The sequence below is a fragment of the Aotus nancymaae genome, unplaced genomic scaffold (genome assembly GCF_030222135.1).
Source record: "Aotus nancymaae isolate 86718 unplaced genomic scaffold, 86718_ANA_hifiasm-v0.15.2.pri h1tg000057l, whole genome shotgun sequence".
NCBI lineage: Eukaryota > Metazoa > Chordata > Mammalia > Primates > Aotidae > Aotus > Aotus nancymaae.
The window spans coordinates 68,361,511-68,379,908 of NW_026988471.1; the positions used below are offsets into that span (position 1 = coordinate 68,361,511).

General features: G+C 40.7%; 1 protein-coding gene across 12 annotated transcripts in view; it reads right to left on the reverse strand.

Moving 5' to 3' along the window:
* AAK1 (AP2 associated kinase 1) overlaps positions 1–18,398 on the reverse strand; it is a 176,117-nt gene that overhangs the window by 17,957 nt on the left and 139,762 nt on the right. For 7 of the 12 annotated variants that reach the window (XM_064364198.1, XM_064364199.1, XM_064364200.1 and 4 more), the window contains 4 exons: positions 6,033–6,134; positions 4,122–4,223; positions 2,628–2,738; positions 545–655 (listed from right to left, as the gene is read on the reverse strand). The exons of 3 other annotated variants lie outside the window; for them this stretch is intronic. In XM_064364198.1, the coding sequence (XP_064220268.1) occupies positions 545–655; positions 2,628–2,738; positions 4,122–4,223; positions 6,033–6,134 (426 nt within the window). The remainder of the gene's footprint in view (positions 1–544; positions 656–2,627; positions 2,739–4,121; positions 4,224–6,032; positions 6,135–18,398) is intronic. 2 more of the 12 variants (XM_064364201.1, XM_064364202.1) reach the window with 2 other exon arrangements.

An 18,398-nucleotide genomic window follows, 5' to 3' on the forward strand; every position in this document is an offset into this window, starting at 1 on the left:
ATTGTTGCTTTGGGGATAAACTAGTTATTAAGACACTGCAATAAGAACATGCTTTAAAAAATAAATAGATGGTCCTATAGCAATTTAGTGTTTTATGGCATGTTCAAATGATTTTCATCCATCAAAGTGGAAAAAGGATGCTCCATTAATGTCAAAAAGATGTGAATGATACCAAAACACAGCTGTTAATCTCTTTGGGAACAATATTTATTACGGATTATTCTAATCATGATTAAAAATTGCTATGTGCTTTTGATATATACCTTCAGGTTTCCACTGACTGAAGATTACTTTGCTTTTGGCTTCATGGTAAAAACTAACTTTTAGCCAACTGTTAAATACTCTCTCTAAATAAACATCATGGTCCAACTTTAAACTATCTCTCTCTATCTGTCTCTGTTGGTCCAGCCTACAATGTTTCTCATCACCCGCAATGTCCTTCATTAATTATTGATGCTTTTCTTTCCCCTTGCCGATTAGGTGCATGACTGTTTTGACGAGAGCTGAGGGCAAGCTCTTCTCTTTTCCCCATCCTTTTTCTTACCTTGTGGGTTTTTGGTTATCAATACAGGAATAGGGTCAAACTCATCTTCTGCCACCTTGTCCGAGCCCTCAGGGACATCAAAACCTGAGATGAGATTACTATCTTCTGCAGCTTAATACAGAATGCAAGTACACAAGCAGAAACAACAGAGGTAGAGATTAGCAAATGAGAGAATGTGAAAGAGGCACAAAGATCTCAACTGTACAGCCCTGTTGTTTTTAAAGGTGAAAGTACTTATCTTTCTGAGTTGAAATAAAAGTAGCAAAACTGGAAAATACAGAGATATAGAAAAAAATGCTTTAGAGTTGGCCATGTTAAGACTTTTATAAATGATTAGGGAGAAGAGTTCCTAGAAGAATTGTATTATTTATAAGATATTAATTATAATTATTGCAAGATATCGCTTTAATGGCACTAATCCATAAAGGCATAGGAATAAGTCATTTGTTATCTTCACTGAGGGAAAAGAGGCCTAACAATATTTGAAAAACTCAAAACCAGGGGCAGGGGAAGGAGGAAGAGAATTGGTGGTTCTTTAAGAAGTAACCGCTGTATACAAGGCAAACAAAATACTTCTGGAAGGACTCACTGCACTGTGACTGGGAAAAAAGACACTGAAACAACTCAGATGCCCCAGGGAACGTTGAGGCACAAGATCACATATACGGAGGCCTCAAGCAGAAGTTTGTTAGAACAGTCTTCTCCATTCTAATTAAAGCTATCCTACCAGCAAGCAAGTGCTACCGGGGCACCTATTTTGCAAATGATGCTTCTCTGTAATTCTACATTGCTGCTGACACACCACTGCTAGATATCATTGTCTAAGTAGGTAACTTTCCTCTATAATCTATAAAAACATAATCATTTTAAAGCCATCAGGGTAAAAACAAAAACTCAACTATTAATCATTGCAAACCTCAGCGGTGATTATTTTTAGTCATCCTGGGGAGTCTTCCTTCTTAAATTTTCTTTTGAAGGGACTTAAGCTTTTCCTTTTCTATGCATTTTCTCTTTCCAGAAGACCACTTTCACCACCCAATCACAGAAAGTTCAGTAAATGCCTACGCATAATAAGCCAGGCATTGAGCCTGACACTGTCACAAACTACTCACTGAAAAGAACTGGATTCAAGCTACCTCTGTCCAGCAGGATTTCAAACCACTATTAACTCAAGACCAACAAATGAAAATGGTAGATTAGAAAGAGAAATCCAGTAACCAATCATGACTTGAAGGTGAACTAAAATTCAAAGCTTCTACAAGTTCAACCTTGGAGGACTGGCTTTTGAGGCAAGATGCTTATTTGTTTATTTCAGTCTTCACTGTGCAATAACTTTGAATCAGATTTGATAAAAGCATTTTACATTCTAAGGCCAACAAGCATTATATCGACCATTATAGTCAGACAGTGGATAGTCACTTCAACCATCTACTTGAATTGACTGCAACGGTACCTAGCTCTTAAAGGTAACATGGAATATCTGCACTCTATGTTCTTGCCAGAAAGCAATACTTTCACCAATCTGCTAAGTCTTTTTTATACTTAATCTTATTTCTTTTTAGTACCTGTCTTCTATTGATGTATTTAATTAATTTATTTATTAGACAGAGTCTTGCTCTGCTGCCCAGGCTAGAATGCAGTGGTGCAATCATGGCTCATTACAGCTTCGACCTCCTAAACTCAAGCAATCATCCCACCTCAGCCTCCCAAGAACCTGGTACCACCAGTACATGCTGCCACTGCTGGCTAATTTTAAAATTTTCTGTAGAGACTGAGTCTCCATATGTTGTCTAGGCTGGTCTCAAATTCCTGGGTTCAAGTGATCTTCCCACCTCAACCTCCCAAAGTGTTGGGACTGTAGGCCTGAGCTACCACACCTGGCCTGTTGTCTAAGTCTTATTAAATATTTTCACCAAGAGGTATTATAACCCAGTATCTAGGAGTACAACCTCAAGTTTTCCATATAAGGAGGCAGTTTTAAAACTTCGCTAGTAAAGACTTTTGATAAGAAAAACTCTCAAAAGTTGTTTAGTTCTTTTCCCTTTAAGGACACATGTGGGCTTGAGAAGAAGAAAGCATTTACCTTTATGGACCGGAGCAGAGATTGCTGTGGGGGCAAACTCTTCCAGAAGGTCAGTAGTAGGGTTAGAGAGCAGAGAACAATCAAGCAGGGAATCTTCCCCGGTGAGAGAATCTGAGTCCAGATTAACAGCATCCCAGGTCAGTGATGGCATTAAGTGGCACACACAACAATATCATGAGATTAGATCTTAGCCTTTAAGTTACTGCATTTACACGTTACACATACACACCAAGGTGGGAGGAAGAAAACCAAAAGAAATGGGTGAAGGCTTCTGGATTTCTAGCTATAGAAACATGTCTTTCTAGATTCCTCCTAACATTAATATACAAATAGAGGATAATTTTTTACTCAGAGGTTAAACAAGCCTGTGATTTGGATGCTGAAATAACTTTAGCACTTCAGTTCTTAGCGAATGCCATTAAAGAGAAAGGACTTTACGATTAGAGTTTCACTTAAACTTTCCCTAAACACTCATAGAAGGAAGTTACTATAAGAAGAAGTATCCAAACTGATTAGGAGAGGGTTGCCTCAGGCTTGTTATTAGCAGAATGCGACAAGATTAAACAATACCTTCTAGAACTTATCCTGGTTCCCACTCACAATGCCTCTTACTAGTATTCTTTACATTTAAATTGGCACTTTGAATACGATTTTGATTTTGGAAAACCAAGATAAAAATACAAAGTTTAAGCATTTTAACACAAGAATTGTTTTCTGAGAAAGTTTGCTAAGAGAAAAACATTTAAGTGAGGATAAGGAAAATAAATCATATTGTCTTTGGAGGTAATTTTTTTTTTTCACTTGGATGAATTTATCCTCACATTTCCTAGGCTTCTAATTGTTTCTATTCCAAGTTCGAAAACCAGATACTTCTATCAGGGGAATTATGGACAAAAAAAAAAAAAAAAAGAAAAGAAAAAGGTTACCAAATCTGTATTTATGGGCAGTTAAGAAATTCTTTCAAGACTGAATTTTGAAATTAGTGTACAAGCAATACTAGATCCAGGGAAGACTTCAACTTTGCCTGACAATTTAACAGCAAATTACCTATACACGATTAAAGCACTGTGCTGGGAACAGAACACCAATATACAGAAGATGCGCTCCATGGACATGACTAACACTGGTAGACTGGAAAGATGCACAGCAGTCTGGAGGGTTAAGGGTATCTTACAGCTCAGCAGAGTTCTTTAATTAAGGAGGTAGAGGGATCCTGCCACCAGTGAAAAGAATCTTCAAAAAAGAAATACTATAACCACAGAAAGCCCAGAGATCACTCCACAAAGAACATAGCTCCAAAAAGTACTCAGTTCTTTAGCAAGGAAATATATCCCTCAACATCTAGAAGCTGGGCTGTAACAATTCAGTGTCCATTTCAGGAAGAACTACTTGGGCTGCAAAATAAGCCCAGGATCGACTGAGCCAGGTGAAAAGACTGGCTCAGAGGCTCACCACAACAACCAGTACCTGCAGCTGCAGAGACACCTGACTGACCTGTGCGATTTGAGGTCACAGATTCCGTCTGAGATGGGAGGCGCTGGGGAACTGGGGGCTCCAGTCCTGGTATGAGACTCTCAACAGCAACATCAGCTTTTTCTTTCGTAACAGAGCATTAAGAAAGGAGAGGAAAGGATTAAGTAAGGGAAAGGAAGTCAGAAGGTTCTTTAGGAAATTCTGTGACGCTTTCTTCTTTTTTTTAATTCTTATTTTTTGAGATGGTGTCTCCTTCCTGAGCTCAAGCGATCTGTCCCACCTTGGCTTCCCAAAGTCCTGGGATTAAAAGCGTGAGCCACTGCACTCAGCCATGTGAAGGTTTTCTTCTAAACAGGTCTCTAAAATGCCAGTCTCAGGCAAGGCAGAAAGCACAATAAGTCACTTTACTTCTGCTGCTTTGAGTGTCTAGGTTTCACTGAGCTTGCGTGTACAAGGTTAACCACTGTGGCCAGTCTCAGCGATGATCAGTTCTTACAGACAAATTCAGAGCATATGTCACTCAGAAAACATCTTCCATGTCAAAAGACATGGGCTGAAAGATGCCTTCATTTTTTCCTGGCAATTCTGCTTTTCTTAAGGGATAAACCTGGAGGCAAACATCCTCTGTGCCATGCAAAGGCCATTAATCCATCTCAAACCCCATCCCATGATGCAGCTGGGAGGCCTTTTGCACCATGGGACACTCTCAGCTGCAGGCCTACCTCTATGTAAGGTCATGGCACTTCTGAGTTCTAGAACTTTCTGCCCAAAGGCATTATAATGTGCCTCATGATTGGACCCTCCTGGAATACAAGGGCCTTGGACATTTTGCACATCTTGCCTGCCTTGCTGTTGGAACACAGGAAAACGTGAGAGAGGAAGCAGACCAAGCCCCTGCCCTGGATTCCATTTATGGAGCTTAACCAATGGGCAAAATGTTTTCTCAGTTACTGACACTTGGTACCTACATAGACCTTTAAAAATTTTTTAATTTTGTTTAAGATGGGTCCCTGTCGCCTAAGCTGGAGGGCAGTGGCATAATCAAGGCTCACTGCAGCCTCAAACCCCCCAACTTAAAGTGATCTTCCCATCTCAGTCTCTCAAAGAGCTGGTAACACAGGTGTGCTCCACACACCTGGCTAACTTAAAAAAAATTCTTTTATGTTTCCCAGGCTGATCTCAAATTCCTGGCTCAAGTGATCCTCCTGTCTTAGCCTTCCAAAGTGCTGGGATTACAGGCATGAGCCACTGCAGCTGGATGTACACGGGTCTTCAAAGAAGAATCTGGGCCAAGCTCAGTGGCTCACACCAATAATCCCAGCACTTTGGGAAGCCGAGGCAGGTGAGTCACCTGAGGTCAGGAGTTCAAGACCAGCTCGACCAATATGGTGAAACCATGTCTCTACTAAAAATACAAAATTAGCCAGGCGTGATGGCGCATGCCTGTAATCCCAGCTACTTGGGAAGCTAAGGCAAGAGAATCACTTGAACCCAAGAGGCGGAGGTTGCAGTGAGCCGAGATCATGCCATTGCACTCCAGCTTGGGAAACAATAGTGAAACTCTATCAAAAAAAAAAAAAGGCAAAAGAAGAATCTGCTAAATTTCATTAAGTTCAGTAAAGGTAAGGTCTAATTAGAAACCAACTTTTTTGGTGAAGTTTTTCTAACTAAAAGGAAACTTTCCATATTCCTCCTCATTCATAAGAGATTCACTCTTGAAATCTCAAGATAGCAAGAAAAGCAAAAAATAGGGGTTATACCCCTGAAAAGCAGGGAAAACACTTCATTTGGAGTAATACAAGTGAGATTAAGTGGCCTTGGCTTCTGGGTTGGCAGGGCTATTCCCTGGGGATCGGTTAACTAGGTACTTGTCATTCTTGAAACAGGCACACATATCATGCATGACTGAAGAAACAGAGATGATGACTTTACCAATTACAGCATCGGTAGTGCTACCAAAAGGATCTGTCATAGGCAAGAGGTCAGGGAGCAGAAGAGAAGTGTCAGGAGATTTGAGTCCCTCAATTAGTTTTTCTAGGTTGGAGAGAGAGGCGAAAAGAAAGCAAAAATGTAATGAGATATTAAATCAAGCGAATCATTCACTATTCTCTATGCAAACACATTTTAGGGGTCAATATTTGGTACAGATTCATCACAAAAATGAATGCTATTAATATCTTGTTAACAACAGGCTTTCAAAATTCAAAGTTCAAAAATGATTACTTCCTCAAGTGATGTAGTCACTTTGCTATTATTATTATTTTTTGAGATGGAGTCTTGCTCTGTCCCCAGGCTGGAGTGCAATGGCGCAATCTCGGCTCACTGCAACCTGTACCTCCTGGGTTCAAGCAATTTTCCTGCCTCAGACTCCTGAGTAGCTGGGATTACAGGTGCATGCCACCACACATGGCTAATTTTTGTATTTTTAATAGAGACAGGGTTTCACCATGTTGGCCAGGCTGGTCTCGAACTCCTGACCTCATGATTCTTCCACCTCAGCCTCCCAAAGCGCTGGGATTACAGGTGTGAGCCACCACACCCAGCCTAACGAAGTCACTTCGTAAGGCATTCAAGATGCTGCGCTGGGTGTGTCTGTTTCTTTTTATTTTAGGTGTAATTTACATATAGTAAAAGTCACCCATTTTAAGTATACAATTTACTTAGTTTTGACAAATGTATACATTCATATCATTACCACTGAAATGATACAGAACATTTCCCAAACCTTAGAAAATTCCTTCATGCCCCTTTACAGTCAGTGCCTTCCTCTCACCACAGACTGTGGCAACAACAGATCTGCTTTCTATCCCTATAGCTTTGCCTTTTCCAGAATTTCCTATAAGTGGAACCACAAAGTACGTAGTCTTTTGTGTCTGGTTTCCTTCCTTTAGCATAATGCCTTTGAGATAAATTCATCCGTGTGGTCGCAAGTATCAACAGTTTGATGAGTTTTTCTTTCGAGTACTGTTCCACTGTATGGCTGTACCACACTTTGTTGATCCATTCACCAACTGATGGACATTTGGTTGTTTCCAGTTTTTAAGCTAGTAAAAATAAAGCTGCCATAAACATCTGCATATAAATCTTTGTATGTTCATTTTCCTTCCTGGGCTTAGCTTTGAATCTCTCTTTTTTCAGGAGTTGGGGGGACTTTACTTAGAAGCAGTTTATATTCTAACCAAGAGAATCAATTCAACCACACCTAAGTTGACTTCAACGATCATTTATTATCTGCCAACTACGCACCTGTGACATGCTGGCAGTCATATTATTCTATGGTCAAATCTCACAAAATTCACTTAAGACCCAAAATGGATTACTCTTGATGTCTTCTGGCCAAGAAATAAAAGGACGTCAGAGCCACTAGACTTGTCACCCTGGTAACTTAATGTTTGACCATGAGTACACATTATGAATGTGTGTACACAAAGGAATCCTGATTTGTCCCTGATTTATCAAGAACCCTCTATTCACCTTTAAGCTAGTAAAGGTAAAGCATTAACTTGAAACAAAATAATGAATCCTAGAATCTTACAGGAAGAAGGGAATTTAGACCTCATATTTCCTGTTACAAAGAGACTTAGATCAAATAAATTCTGTAACTTGCCCAATTAAAGGCATGTCAACAACATTCTTTTAAACCATGGAAATGTCATTAAGGTAACTAAAATTGAAATGTTTGTTTGAGAAAAAAAAGTGACTTAAAGTCCAAGAACGTGTATATAACATTGTAATAAATCTGTATTCTTCTAGGCCATTTGGGAATTGAGATAAGCAAGAAATAAATTGATATTCATGAAAAAACAGGAACCAAGTTTTAGGTGATCTTCAATTTAGGTGATCTATAACTACACAGGTCAAACAAAAGAATGGATTTCGGAGTCTTGGCAAGGTAATTTGCTTTAGTATAATTAAAACACTGCAGAAAAAGACTTATATGTAAAGCCAATTTACCATCTTTGGAGTGTATGGAATGTAGATAACCTTTAATTAAATGACAATAAGCTACATTTCTCATTTATACCTTGTTTATATTAAAAAAAAAAAAAAAAAAAAGGGAAGGACAGCCGGGTGCAGTGGCTCATGCCTGTAATCCCAGCACTTTGGGAGGCTGAGGCAGGTGGATCACCTGAGCTCAGGAGTTTGAGAACAGCCTGACCAACACCGTGAAACCCTGTCTCTACTAAAAATACAAAAATTAGCCTTGCATGGTGGTGCGTTCCTGTAGTTCCAGCTACTCAGGAGGCTGAGACAGGAGAATCGCTAGCCTGGGCGACAGTGAGACTCCGTCTCAAAAAATAAATAATAAATAATAAAAATATAAAAAAAGGAAGAAAAAAAAAGGGAAGCTTCTCAGTTGCAGGAAAAAATCCTCACAGGACACTAAGTAAATATAGAAGTGTAATTACATTAGCATTAACCTTACACTGTATATGACATTAAAAGATGTTAAAAAGATCTCTAATACTTTTCAGTTTATTGGTAGAAATAAGATGGTTTTCCTAAAAAGTCTAACTTTGCATTGTTCCAAACACTAGTTTTTGCTTCATTCCTCTCTCCTCAAAAATCTGTCACCTAAAAAAAATGAAATTACTTGCTTCTTTTAACTTAGTACTCATATATTTGCAATCTTGTAAAGCAATGGATAAAAAGTAAAGACCCCAAAATTACTTGCTTGTCTTTCACACAGCAGTTTATCTTGATGCAAAACCTCAGGCTAAAATTCATTCAGAGTCTGAATTCTAGCCTCTATGGTGACGTGTTTTGACCCTGGCACAGTTCCTTAACCTCTGACATTATCTCCTCATCTGTAAAATGGAGATACCTCCCCCTATGTTTTTATACTTGTCACGCAAGTACATCTCTTCTAAGCCTTTCCTCACCTTCCTGCCGCATCAGGAACCTTCTGAAGCATCCTGCACTCGATTCTCTTGCAGCCCTTAAATATGACTGAAGGCAGGGAAGGGTCTTACAAACCTTTGAATCCCAGTTCTTGGTTTCCCCTTAGACGCCCTGTCACATCTATGCCTTTTGGCTTGACTGGGGAGGTGGGAAGAACAGGAGTTGAAGAAGATCTAATTCTTTTTTTTGAGATGGAATTTCACTCTTGTTGCCCAGGCTGGAGTGCAGTGGCCCCCCGATCTCGGCTCATTGCAACCTCCACCTCCCAGGTTCAACCAATTCTCCTGCCTCAGTCCTCCAGGTAACTGGGATTACAGGTATGCACCAACACACCTGGCTAATTTTTGTATTTTTAGTAAAGATGGGTTTTCACTACTGGTCTTGAATGCCTGACCTCAGGTGATCCACCTGTCTTGCTCTCCCAAAGTGCTGGATTACAGGCGTGAGTCACTGCGCCTGCATATATATATATATTTTTTGAAACAGGATAGTGCTCTGTCACCCAGACTAAAGTGCAGTGGAACAATCACGGCTCACTGCAGCCTGGAACTCCTGGGCTCAAGAGATCCTCCTGCCTCAGCCTTCTGAGTAGCTATAGCTACAGGCATGCACTACCATGCCAAGCTAATTTTTTTAAAAAAATTTTCATTTTAGTAGAGATGGGTGTCTTGCTATGCTGCCTAGGCCAATCTTGAACTCCTGGCCTCAAGAAATCCTCCTGCCTCAGCCTCCTGAGTTGCTGAGATTACAGGCATGATTGGACATGGTAGAGCCTGGACTTGTCTTTGAAGTTCTCTCTATATCTGTCTAGGGGTCTGCCTATCTCCATCAAAATAGGAATATGAGTCTTCACATAAACATGGTCCTAGGCATAACGGTAATGTTATCAGGCAGGTTAGCACTGGAAAGAACCTCATACCTTATCTAACTCTGCCTTCTCATTTATGAATGAAGAAACCAGCTCCAGAAGGTTAAAGTAACTTGCCAAAGGTCTCATAGCAAGTAGGCAAGAGAGCTAGCTGATACTAAGACCCAGATATTCGACCACACTATAGATTTATTCTTCTGGTTTAACTAAAGTTTTGATTGCTTTAAAATGTAATGACTCTTAGAAGAAGTCACATCTAAAGCTGTTATTGGCCATTTCTGATCATTGTAAATGAAGAACTTGAGAAAAGGATATAATGGGAGGCACAAGAAAGGCTATAGGATGCTGACAGTCTATAAATCACGGAGCCTGGAGGTCTTCCATCTGCATCAAGGGCTGGGCTGGATACCCTTTATTTTATAAATTCTGTCCTTTACCTTATTGTTTAATAGAAACACACTGAAGGCAAGTATCATGATGGGGCATGGAGAAGAACAGCGCAGAGAAGAGAGTGGTGAATATAGGAAGCTATGGAAGTGTTCCTTAAGATCCAAAAACATCAATCAAGCGTCACAACAGCATATGGTGACTTAGTAATGTCTAATGAACAAAGATCTTTTTTCCTCATGAGTTATGAGAAGTGGCTTCTCTGGATGCAAACGCAAAACTCATCTTTTAGGACAGTTCATGCCTGAAATGTACAAAGACTCACACTGTTATTCTCAATTATTTAAGAGGACAGACCAATAAAATCCCAAATTATTAATCAATTATATTTTAGTAATGATTTAATCCTCCTAAGAAATGTTTCAGAAAGCTGTTCCATCCTTGTGTTAGAATCACAAGCCTATGACCCCATCATATTCCAGTATATGTGAAAAGCAGTGGACAATTCTGAAGAGAAGAAAATGGTCCAGTTTTGCATTCGTTTTTAGGCTTACTCTGATATATTTAGAACTGACTCCAGACTCTAAACGTGTGTGTGTGGTCGGGGGTGGGCAAAGGTTGAATAACTATTGGGTACTATATTCAGTACCTGGATGATGGGATCAATTGTACCCCAAACCTCAGCATCATGCTATGTACCTACGTAACAAACATGCACATGTATTCCCTAAATCTAGACTATAAATTGATGTTATTTAAAAAATGATAGAGGGTATCATTTTATTGATTTATTTTTACGTTTTATTGTGATACTATACATTTTTGGAATTTTAGCGGGGGCCTGCCAAATCCCAAAAAATAAAGAGTAAAGAGCCTGAATTTAAGTTGCCTGATTTTTCTAAGCAGTTTTCTCACCTGTAAACAGAAGATTAAGAACTGCTTTAAAGTGCTGTTGGAATTAAAAGGGTATACTTATCAGAATTAATGCATGTGTATAAATAAAGTGTATGGTACATAAAAGGGGATTAACTTCTCTTTTAAGTAAGAGGACTAGATAGGCTGGCGGGGAGGGTCACCGAGCCACAGGTGCCTGTGATTACAGTAGTGAATATGGGTCAAGTTCCATATTTTACTCAAATGCCTTGAATGAGAACAGAATAAGCAGAACTGTTAGAATTAAGTGAAAGGTGGGGAGGAGGCAGGATGGTCTAACAGAGAGGTAGACAAGGTACTAGGTGACAGGAGACCTGCTTCTGCACTAAGTTTGTGTAGCACTTTGGGCAAATCTCTTACTCTCTCTAGATTGAAGTTCTCTTATTGACAAAATGAAGAAAAACTGGCCAGGCGTAGTAGCTTACGCTTGTAATCCCAGCACTCCTACCTCAGCCTCCAAGTAACTGGAACTACAGGTACATGCCACTGCGCCCAGCTAACTTAAAACTTTTTTTCTTTTCAAAGAAATGGGGTCCTTATATGTTGCCCAGGTTGGTCTCAAACTCCTGGCCTCAAGCGATCCACTCGCCTCAGCCTCCCAAAGTGCTGGGATTACAGGAGTGAGCCATCATGTCCAGCCCCTCTCTTTTAAAACATCAAAAGAGAAGTCAGCTGTGGAGCTCATCCCTGTAATCCCAGCACTTTGGGAGGTTGAGGCAGGTGGATCACCTGAGGTCAGGAGTTTGAGACCAGCCTGGCCAGCATGGTGAAACCCCATCTCTACTAAAAATACAAAAATTAGCCAGGTGTGGTGGTGTGTGCCTGTAATCTCAGCTACTCGGGATGCTGAGGCAGAAGAATCACTTGAACCCAGGAGGTGGAGGTTGCAGTGAGCCGAGATCATGCCACTGCACTCCAGCCTGAGTGACAGAGTAAAACTCCGTCTAAAAAAAAGAGGGGGAAGAGGACAGGTATCTACTTATACAGGCTTAAACCAAGGGCTTTCTCAAGGCCCACTCTGACTCTAATTAGGAATATGAACAGGAGGAGTGGAGCAGGCTGAACTGGCAAACGGAAGAGCTGAATACGAGCCCCACCAAAAAAGAGGACACAGTTGCTCCCACCTTGTGGCTTTGGAAATCTATGTTCTGTCTGACTTGGGGTGTAAGCCCTGATGTCTCATGATGAGAGATCATGTTTTAAAACTCTGGTCACCCTAAAAAATGAAATAAAATAAAATAAAATCTAGCCACTTTAAAGAGCTCTTAGCATTGAGAAACCATTTGTAACATCTGCAAGTTGGAAGCAAAAGTCAAATATCATGCCCCATTCCAAGTTCATTTCAGAGAATTAAATCTGCAGAAAGACAAGCTTTCCAGAGTAAAAACACATATTAAGATCACCTTTGGACTTCTCAGCATCACAAGACTGCAGTTGGAAATAAGGGAGATGCCAGGCAAAAAGTTGTAAGAAGAATTCCTGTCTTGACAAACCATTGAGAAAACACAGCTTCTCTTGCTTAACTTCTCAAGAGATGATGAAATGCCATAAACCAAGAGGTACTTAAAAAAAAAGTTTCTAATTCTAAGAAGCAGCACTGATGGGGCAATGAATGCCTTCTTGCTTAGTCTTGTGAAACACCAAGATCAGTACTGAAGAGTTGCTATAAAAATCATTTCCTCAAATCCTTGTGCATTGCTGGTGGGAATGTAAAAAGATGCAGCCTCTACAGAAAACGGTATAGTGGTCCTCAAAAGGTTAAAAATAGAATTTGCATATGATCCAGCAATTCAATTTCTGGGTATATACTCAAGAGAATTGAAGGCAGGATCTGGAAGAGATATTTGTTCAATGTTCACAGCGGCATTACTCACAAAAGACAAAAGATGGAAGCAACCCAAGTGTCCATTAACAGATGAAAGGAGAAAGAAAATGCGGTATATACATACAATACAATATTACTTAGCCTGAGAAAGGAAGACAATTCTGATATATGCTACAACACAGATGAATCTTGAGGATATGATGCTAAGTGAAATAAGTCAGTCACAAAAGGACAAATACTGTATGATTCCACTTATATATGGTTCCTGGAGTAGTCAAATTCATAGAGACAGAAAGTAGAGTGATGGTTGCCAAGGGCTGGGGAGAAGGGGAATTAGAGAGTTGTTGTTTAATGGGTAGAGTTTCAGTTTTGTAAGATGAAAAAAGGTGGGTGGATGGATGGTAGTGATGGTTGCAAAACAATGAGAGTGTACTTAATGCCACTGCACTGTACACTTAGAAATGGTTAAAATGGTAAATCTCATTATATACATTTTACTACAACTTAAAAGAATGATTTAAAAATATTTTCCCCAATTTTCAGAGAAAATTCCTTAATCTTTCTAACATATGTCTGTGTACATACACACACACACACACACACTCTCTCTTTTTTAAAGAGACAGGATCTTATTCTGTCACACCCAGGCTGGAGTGCAGTGGTGTGATCATAGCTCATTGCAGCCTCAAACTCCTGGGCTCAAGGGATCCTCCTGCCTCAGCCTTTCAAGTAGCTAGGACTACAGGCATGCACCACCATTCCTGGCTAATTAAAACAATTTTTTTTTTTTTTTTTTTAAGAGACAGGGTCTCACCACGTTGCTCAGGCTGGTCTCAAACTCCTGGGCTCATGTGATCCTTTTGCCTTGGCCCCCCCGCAAAGCACTGAGTTTATAGGCCTGAGCCCGGCCCAGCCTCTTTTCTATAATATTTTAAAACACTGGTACTACTTACCTGTTTCCTAATGCATACAGAAGGCAAATAAATGGACAAGCAGCATCTGAGTATCAATGAAAAACTCTGAGAATCACTAGCCATGCATCATTTGGCAGATTTGTAAGCATACAAATGTTCACGGTTTTCATATTCCAGACTTTCTAAGAAAATTTGTTTTATAGTGCTTTGAAAAATAAAAGTGCGGGCATACAAGAAAAAAAAAAAATAAAAATTCTCCTTAAAATGAACTAACAAACCAACTTACAATTATCCAGTGCCCTTTACCCATAGTTTGACAATCACTGTATCCAGGAAATCTATTTTAATGGCTCTCAGTTGTGCAAAAGTTAAAGGTCATAAGAGCAAGTTTAATTTCAACAAGAGAAAAACATCCCTTTATGATAACTATAGGACTGCCCCATTGGGAATATTAGGAATAAGGATATAGAACCAAAGTTGAAACAGCATTTCCCATCTTTATAGTAATTTAAAATTCACACAGAAATTTCAAATATATGATTTCACCTGAACCTTGGGACCACCCTGTAAGGTAGGCTTTAGTATTGCCAATTTTAAGGATAAGAACACATAATTTAAGTGATTTGACCACAATCACCTAGTCACTAATGGCTAGAACCCAGGTCTTAGAGTTTCAAATCTATTTTTATATTCTCTGAAGCCTTAAGTTTAGCTCTCTGGTCAAAGGCTTTATTGATCTAGGAACCTTCCCAAAGATAAAAGAAACATCCACTGTTTGGGGAGTGTGGGCAATCAGAAAGAACGTGTGGCTGAGCACAGTCAGAACAACACTAAGGCCTCACCTCCTCACCCACACAATGAAGGTGTTACTAGACATTATCTACCACCTACCACTTCCCAGTGTCTATAAGAGCAAAGATACTTGTATGTGAAATCATTTTAAAAGTATAAAATAAAAATGTTAAAAAAATTAATGAAAGGCATGGTCTTCAGGAGACTGAGATTCCATTCTTCTTCTTTTTTTTTTTTTTTTTTTGAGACGGAGTCTTGCTCTGTTGCCCAGGCTGAAGTACAGTGGCACCATCTCAGCTCATTGCAATCTTCGCCTCCCGAGTTCAAGCAATTCTCCTGCCTCAGCCCCCCTAGTAGCTGGGACTACAGGCACATGCCATCACGCCCAGCTAATTTTTATACTTTCAGTAGAGACAGGGTCTTACCATGTTGGTCAGGCTGGCCTCGAACTCCTGACCTCGGATAATCCACCTGTCTTGGCCTCCCAGAGTGCTGGGATTACAGGCATGAGCCACCACGCCCAGCTGATCCTTTTTTTTTTTTTGAGACACAATCTTGCTCTGTCGCCCAGGCTAGAGTACAATAGCGCAATCTCAGCTCACTGCAAATTCTGCCTCCCGAGTTCAAGCAATTCTCCTGTCTCAGCCTCCGAAGTAGCTGGGACTACCAGCGCACCACACCACCATGCCCAGCTAATTTTTGTATTTTTAGTAGAGACGGGATTTCATCATATTGGTCAGGCTGGTCTCGAACTTCTGATCTCAGGTGATCCACCTGCCTCGACCTCCCAAAGTGCTGAGATTACAGGCGTGAGCCCCCGCACCCGGCCTTCCATAAGTTTTATCATCAGTATGGCTGAGAGCAGAAGATGAGCATGTATGCAAAACAAAGAAAGAAAAACAGGCAAAAAACCTGACTGGTGTCCATAGTGGGCTGGAGGTGTGACGGACTGCTTGCTTTTTGCCGGGTAAAACCAAACTTGTAGTTTTCCCAGGTTCCAGAGAGACACTGAACCCTGAGCCCTTTCCTCATTCAATATTTAAAAATGTAACAAAAGGATGCAGTGGCCTTGATATAGGAGCTGTGTAACTGAATGTGCTAAAGGCTGAATGTTAAAATAAGTAGAATAGTCAAAGACACCGTGGTAATATAACATACTTAGCACAATTCTTCAGGGCACCGTGAAAGGATGGGCTGAAGGACCTGATGAGCCAGCTACTACTCTCATCAGCCCCGGGGCTGGCGGCTGCATGACATTGGGAGCTGTGCCTTCCTTTATTCACCCTTAAAAAGTGGGTGTGGGGGGACTGGCTGGGAGATGGCAGAGGTGCAGATAGAAGGCTATGGAACCAGTAATCTGGTGCTTGGGAGCTGGGACAGAAATGGAGGGTAATGGGGTCACCTAAAGGCTTCCAGCCTCTGGTTTTATTTATTTCATTCGTCTGATCTGTAAATACTCACTGAGTGAATATAGGCAGTGTCCTTGGTACAGCTGACAAAGGTGGCAAATAAGACAGATGAGGCCCCTCCCTCAGAGAGCGATAAGATGAGGAAAGACAGACTATGTTTTGATAAGGGCTATGAAGAAAAAGTGCCAGGGGATGTGACTACAAGTGCCCATGGGACTACACTGGGCCTTTCTGAGAAGACATTTAAGCTTAGATCCAAATGTTGAATGACACAAGGAAACAGAGCTGAAGGGAAGGTTTTCCAAGCTGAGCACCAGCAAGTGTAAAGACCCTGGGGTGGGAACAAGCTTAGCTTGCTGGAGGAAAGATAAGATGGCGGGGAAGAGTGCTATCAGCTGAGATTAGAGGGGTAGCCAATGGCCACACCACTTAGGGCCTTGCAGGTCGCAGTAAGCAGCCTGGATTTTATGCCCCCTCAGTGACATGAGAATTCACCAAAGCACAGAAGAGTTAACTGTCTAACTTATGTTTTCAACAGATGAGTCTGGTCTGACAGATCAGAAAGTAAATAAGACACTCCTGGAGTTCTCTATTAAAATCTCATTTTAGTTGATCTTTCCACTGAAACTCAAGAGAGGTCCTGGCTTAATTGGTATTAAAGCATATGCCAGTAACATTTCAGCAGGACTCTACCAGGATGAAAGAAGCACGGAGGACCAGGAGACAGGAAAGATGACAAGAAGGAAAGCAGGATGGCAGCCAGCTGGCTCTGGTGGCCTCAGACGCATTTTCACAACCTGGGGCTGACTTCCTGAGCCACCTGGGCGTGTGCCTGGCTCTTCAACCCTGATCCAGAGGACTCCTGCGACAACTGCACAGGACAGTTACTTGCCTGAGGGCCTGTAACTGCCCTGTGCAAAGGGGCCTTCTTCCTGGCTTCTGCAGCCCATGGGCTACCTAAGCAACAGCAAAGCAAGAACCCGAAGGGGTATCAAAAGGAGAATGCCTCCATCACCTCTTTCCCTGCCTCAATCACTCTTTCTCTTGTCTGATCCCACGATTACCAAAACAGGGAGGAAAAGAAAACAGAGAGCCCCAGCTGGAGTTTACAGCCCAACTTTTCTAAACTTCTGTTCAAAATGAACTTGTCCAAGTACTGTCAGGCATACCTGAAGAGTGGGAAGGAAAAAAGCGCCTCTATTTCATTCCTTTCTTCCCTTTTAACTACACTGCACTGAATCATTCCTTAGTAGTTTTCAATATTTTTAAGCTATATCTAGGTCCAGTAAGATACAGTTACACAGTACCACCTGATCAAGACAAGTGTCTGCTTCTCCTTAGGGGGTAAACAAATTTGTCTAAAAATACAAAATAAAAACTGCCTTGGTACCCTAGCTGCAGTCTGTATTAGTAAGTGACAGTGGGCAGACATAGTAAAAGATATGAACATCACAATCACTTCCAATCTTGAAGCAAGCAATCAAATACCTTTAACATATTGGGAGAGAAAAAAAAAAAAACCAAGCCAGTCCTACCAGTTCAAGGTCAAGAGTTGGCAGGGACAACACTGGAAAAAAAGGAAAAATGATCAGAAGCAAAACAACTGTCAACTGCTTCTAAGGAGCTGGAACCATTTGCTTTTGCGAAGAGACTGACAGTTAAGAGAAAGGGCGGATTCTCTTTCCCACACCACTACCCCCACCAAAAAGACTAGGGGAGGAAGGTAGGAAGGAAAAGCTTTGGCAACTTAAACTCCAAATGGGAAGCATCCAATCACTGTTCCAAAAGCTCTTTCCATCAGAACACACCAACCACTTTCTAACTTTAAGACTGATACTTAAAATTGAAATACGGTGGACTGCAAGAGATATGCAAACTCCTGCAGTCCAAAGAGCTTCACCGATGAAGAGCCAAGCCCAGAGGTTTTCAGGTAGTGGCAGAGCCTGGAAGGGAACCCAGGTCTCCTGATTCACATTCCCTATTATTATCACATTTCCTAATTATTATTATGTTTTTATATTATAAAATAAAAATACATTAAAGAACTAAACAGAAGTCACCCACAATCCCATTATCATACTATCGCCACTATTCATATTTTGTTCACTTTATCATGTGCTTATAGGCTCCCCCACCATTGTTATAATCACATTGGACTAAAGTTCTTTCCAATATACAGGCCCCTCACGTCACCATTAACACAATCAAGGATGAAAAACTGAACACTGATATAACATGGAAATCAATTTGGTATAACCTGAACTGATT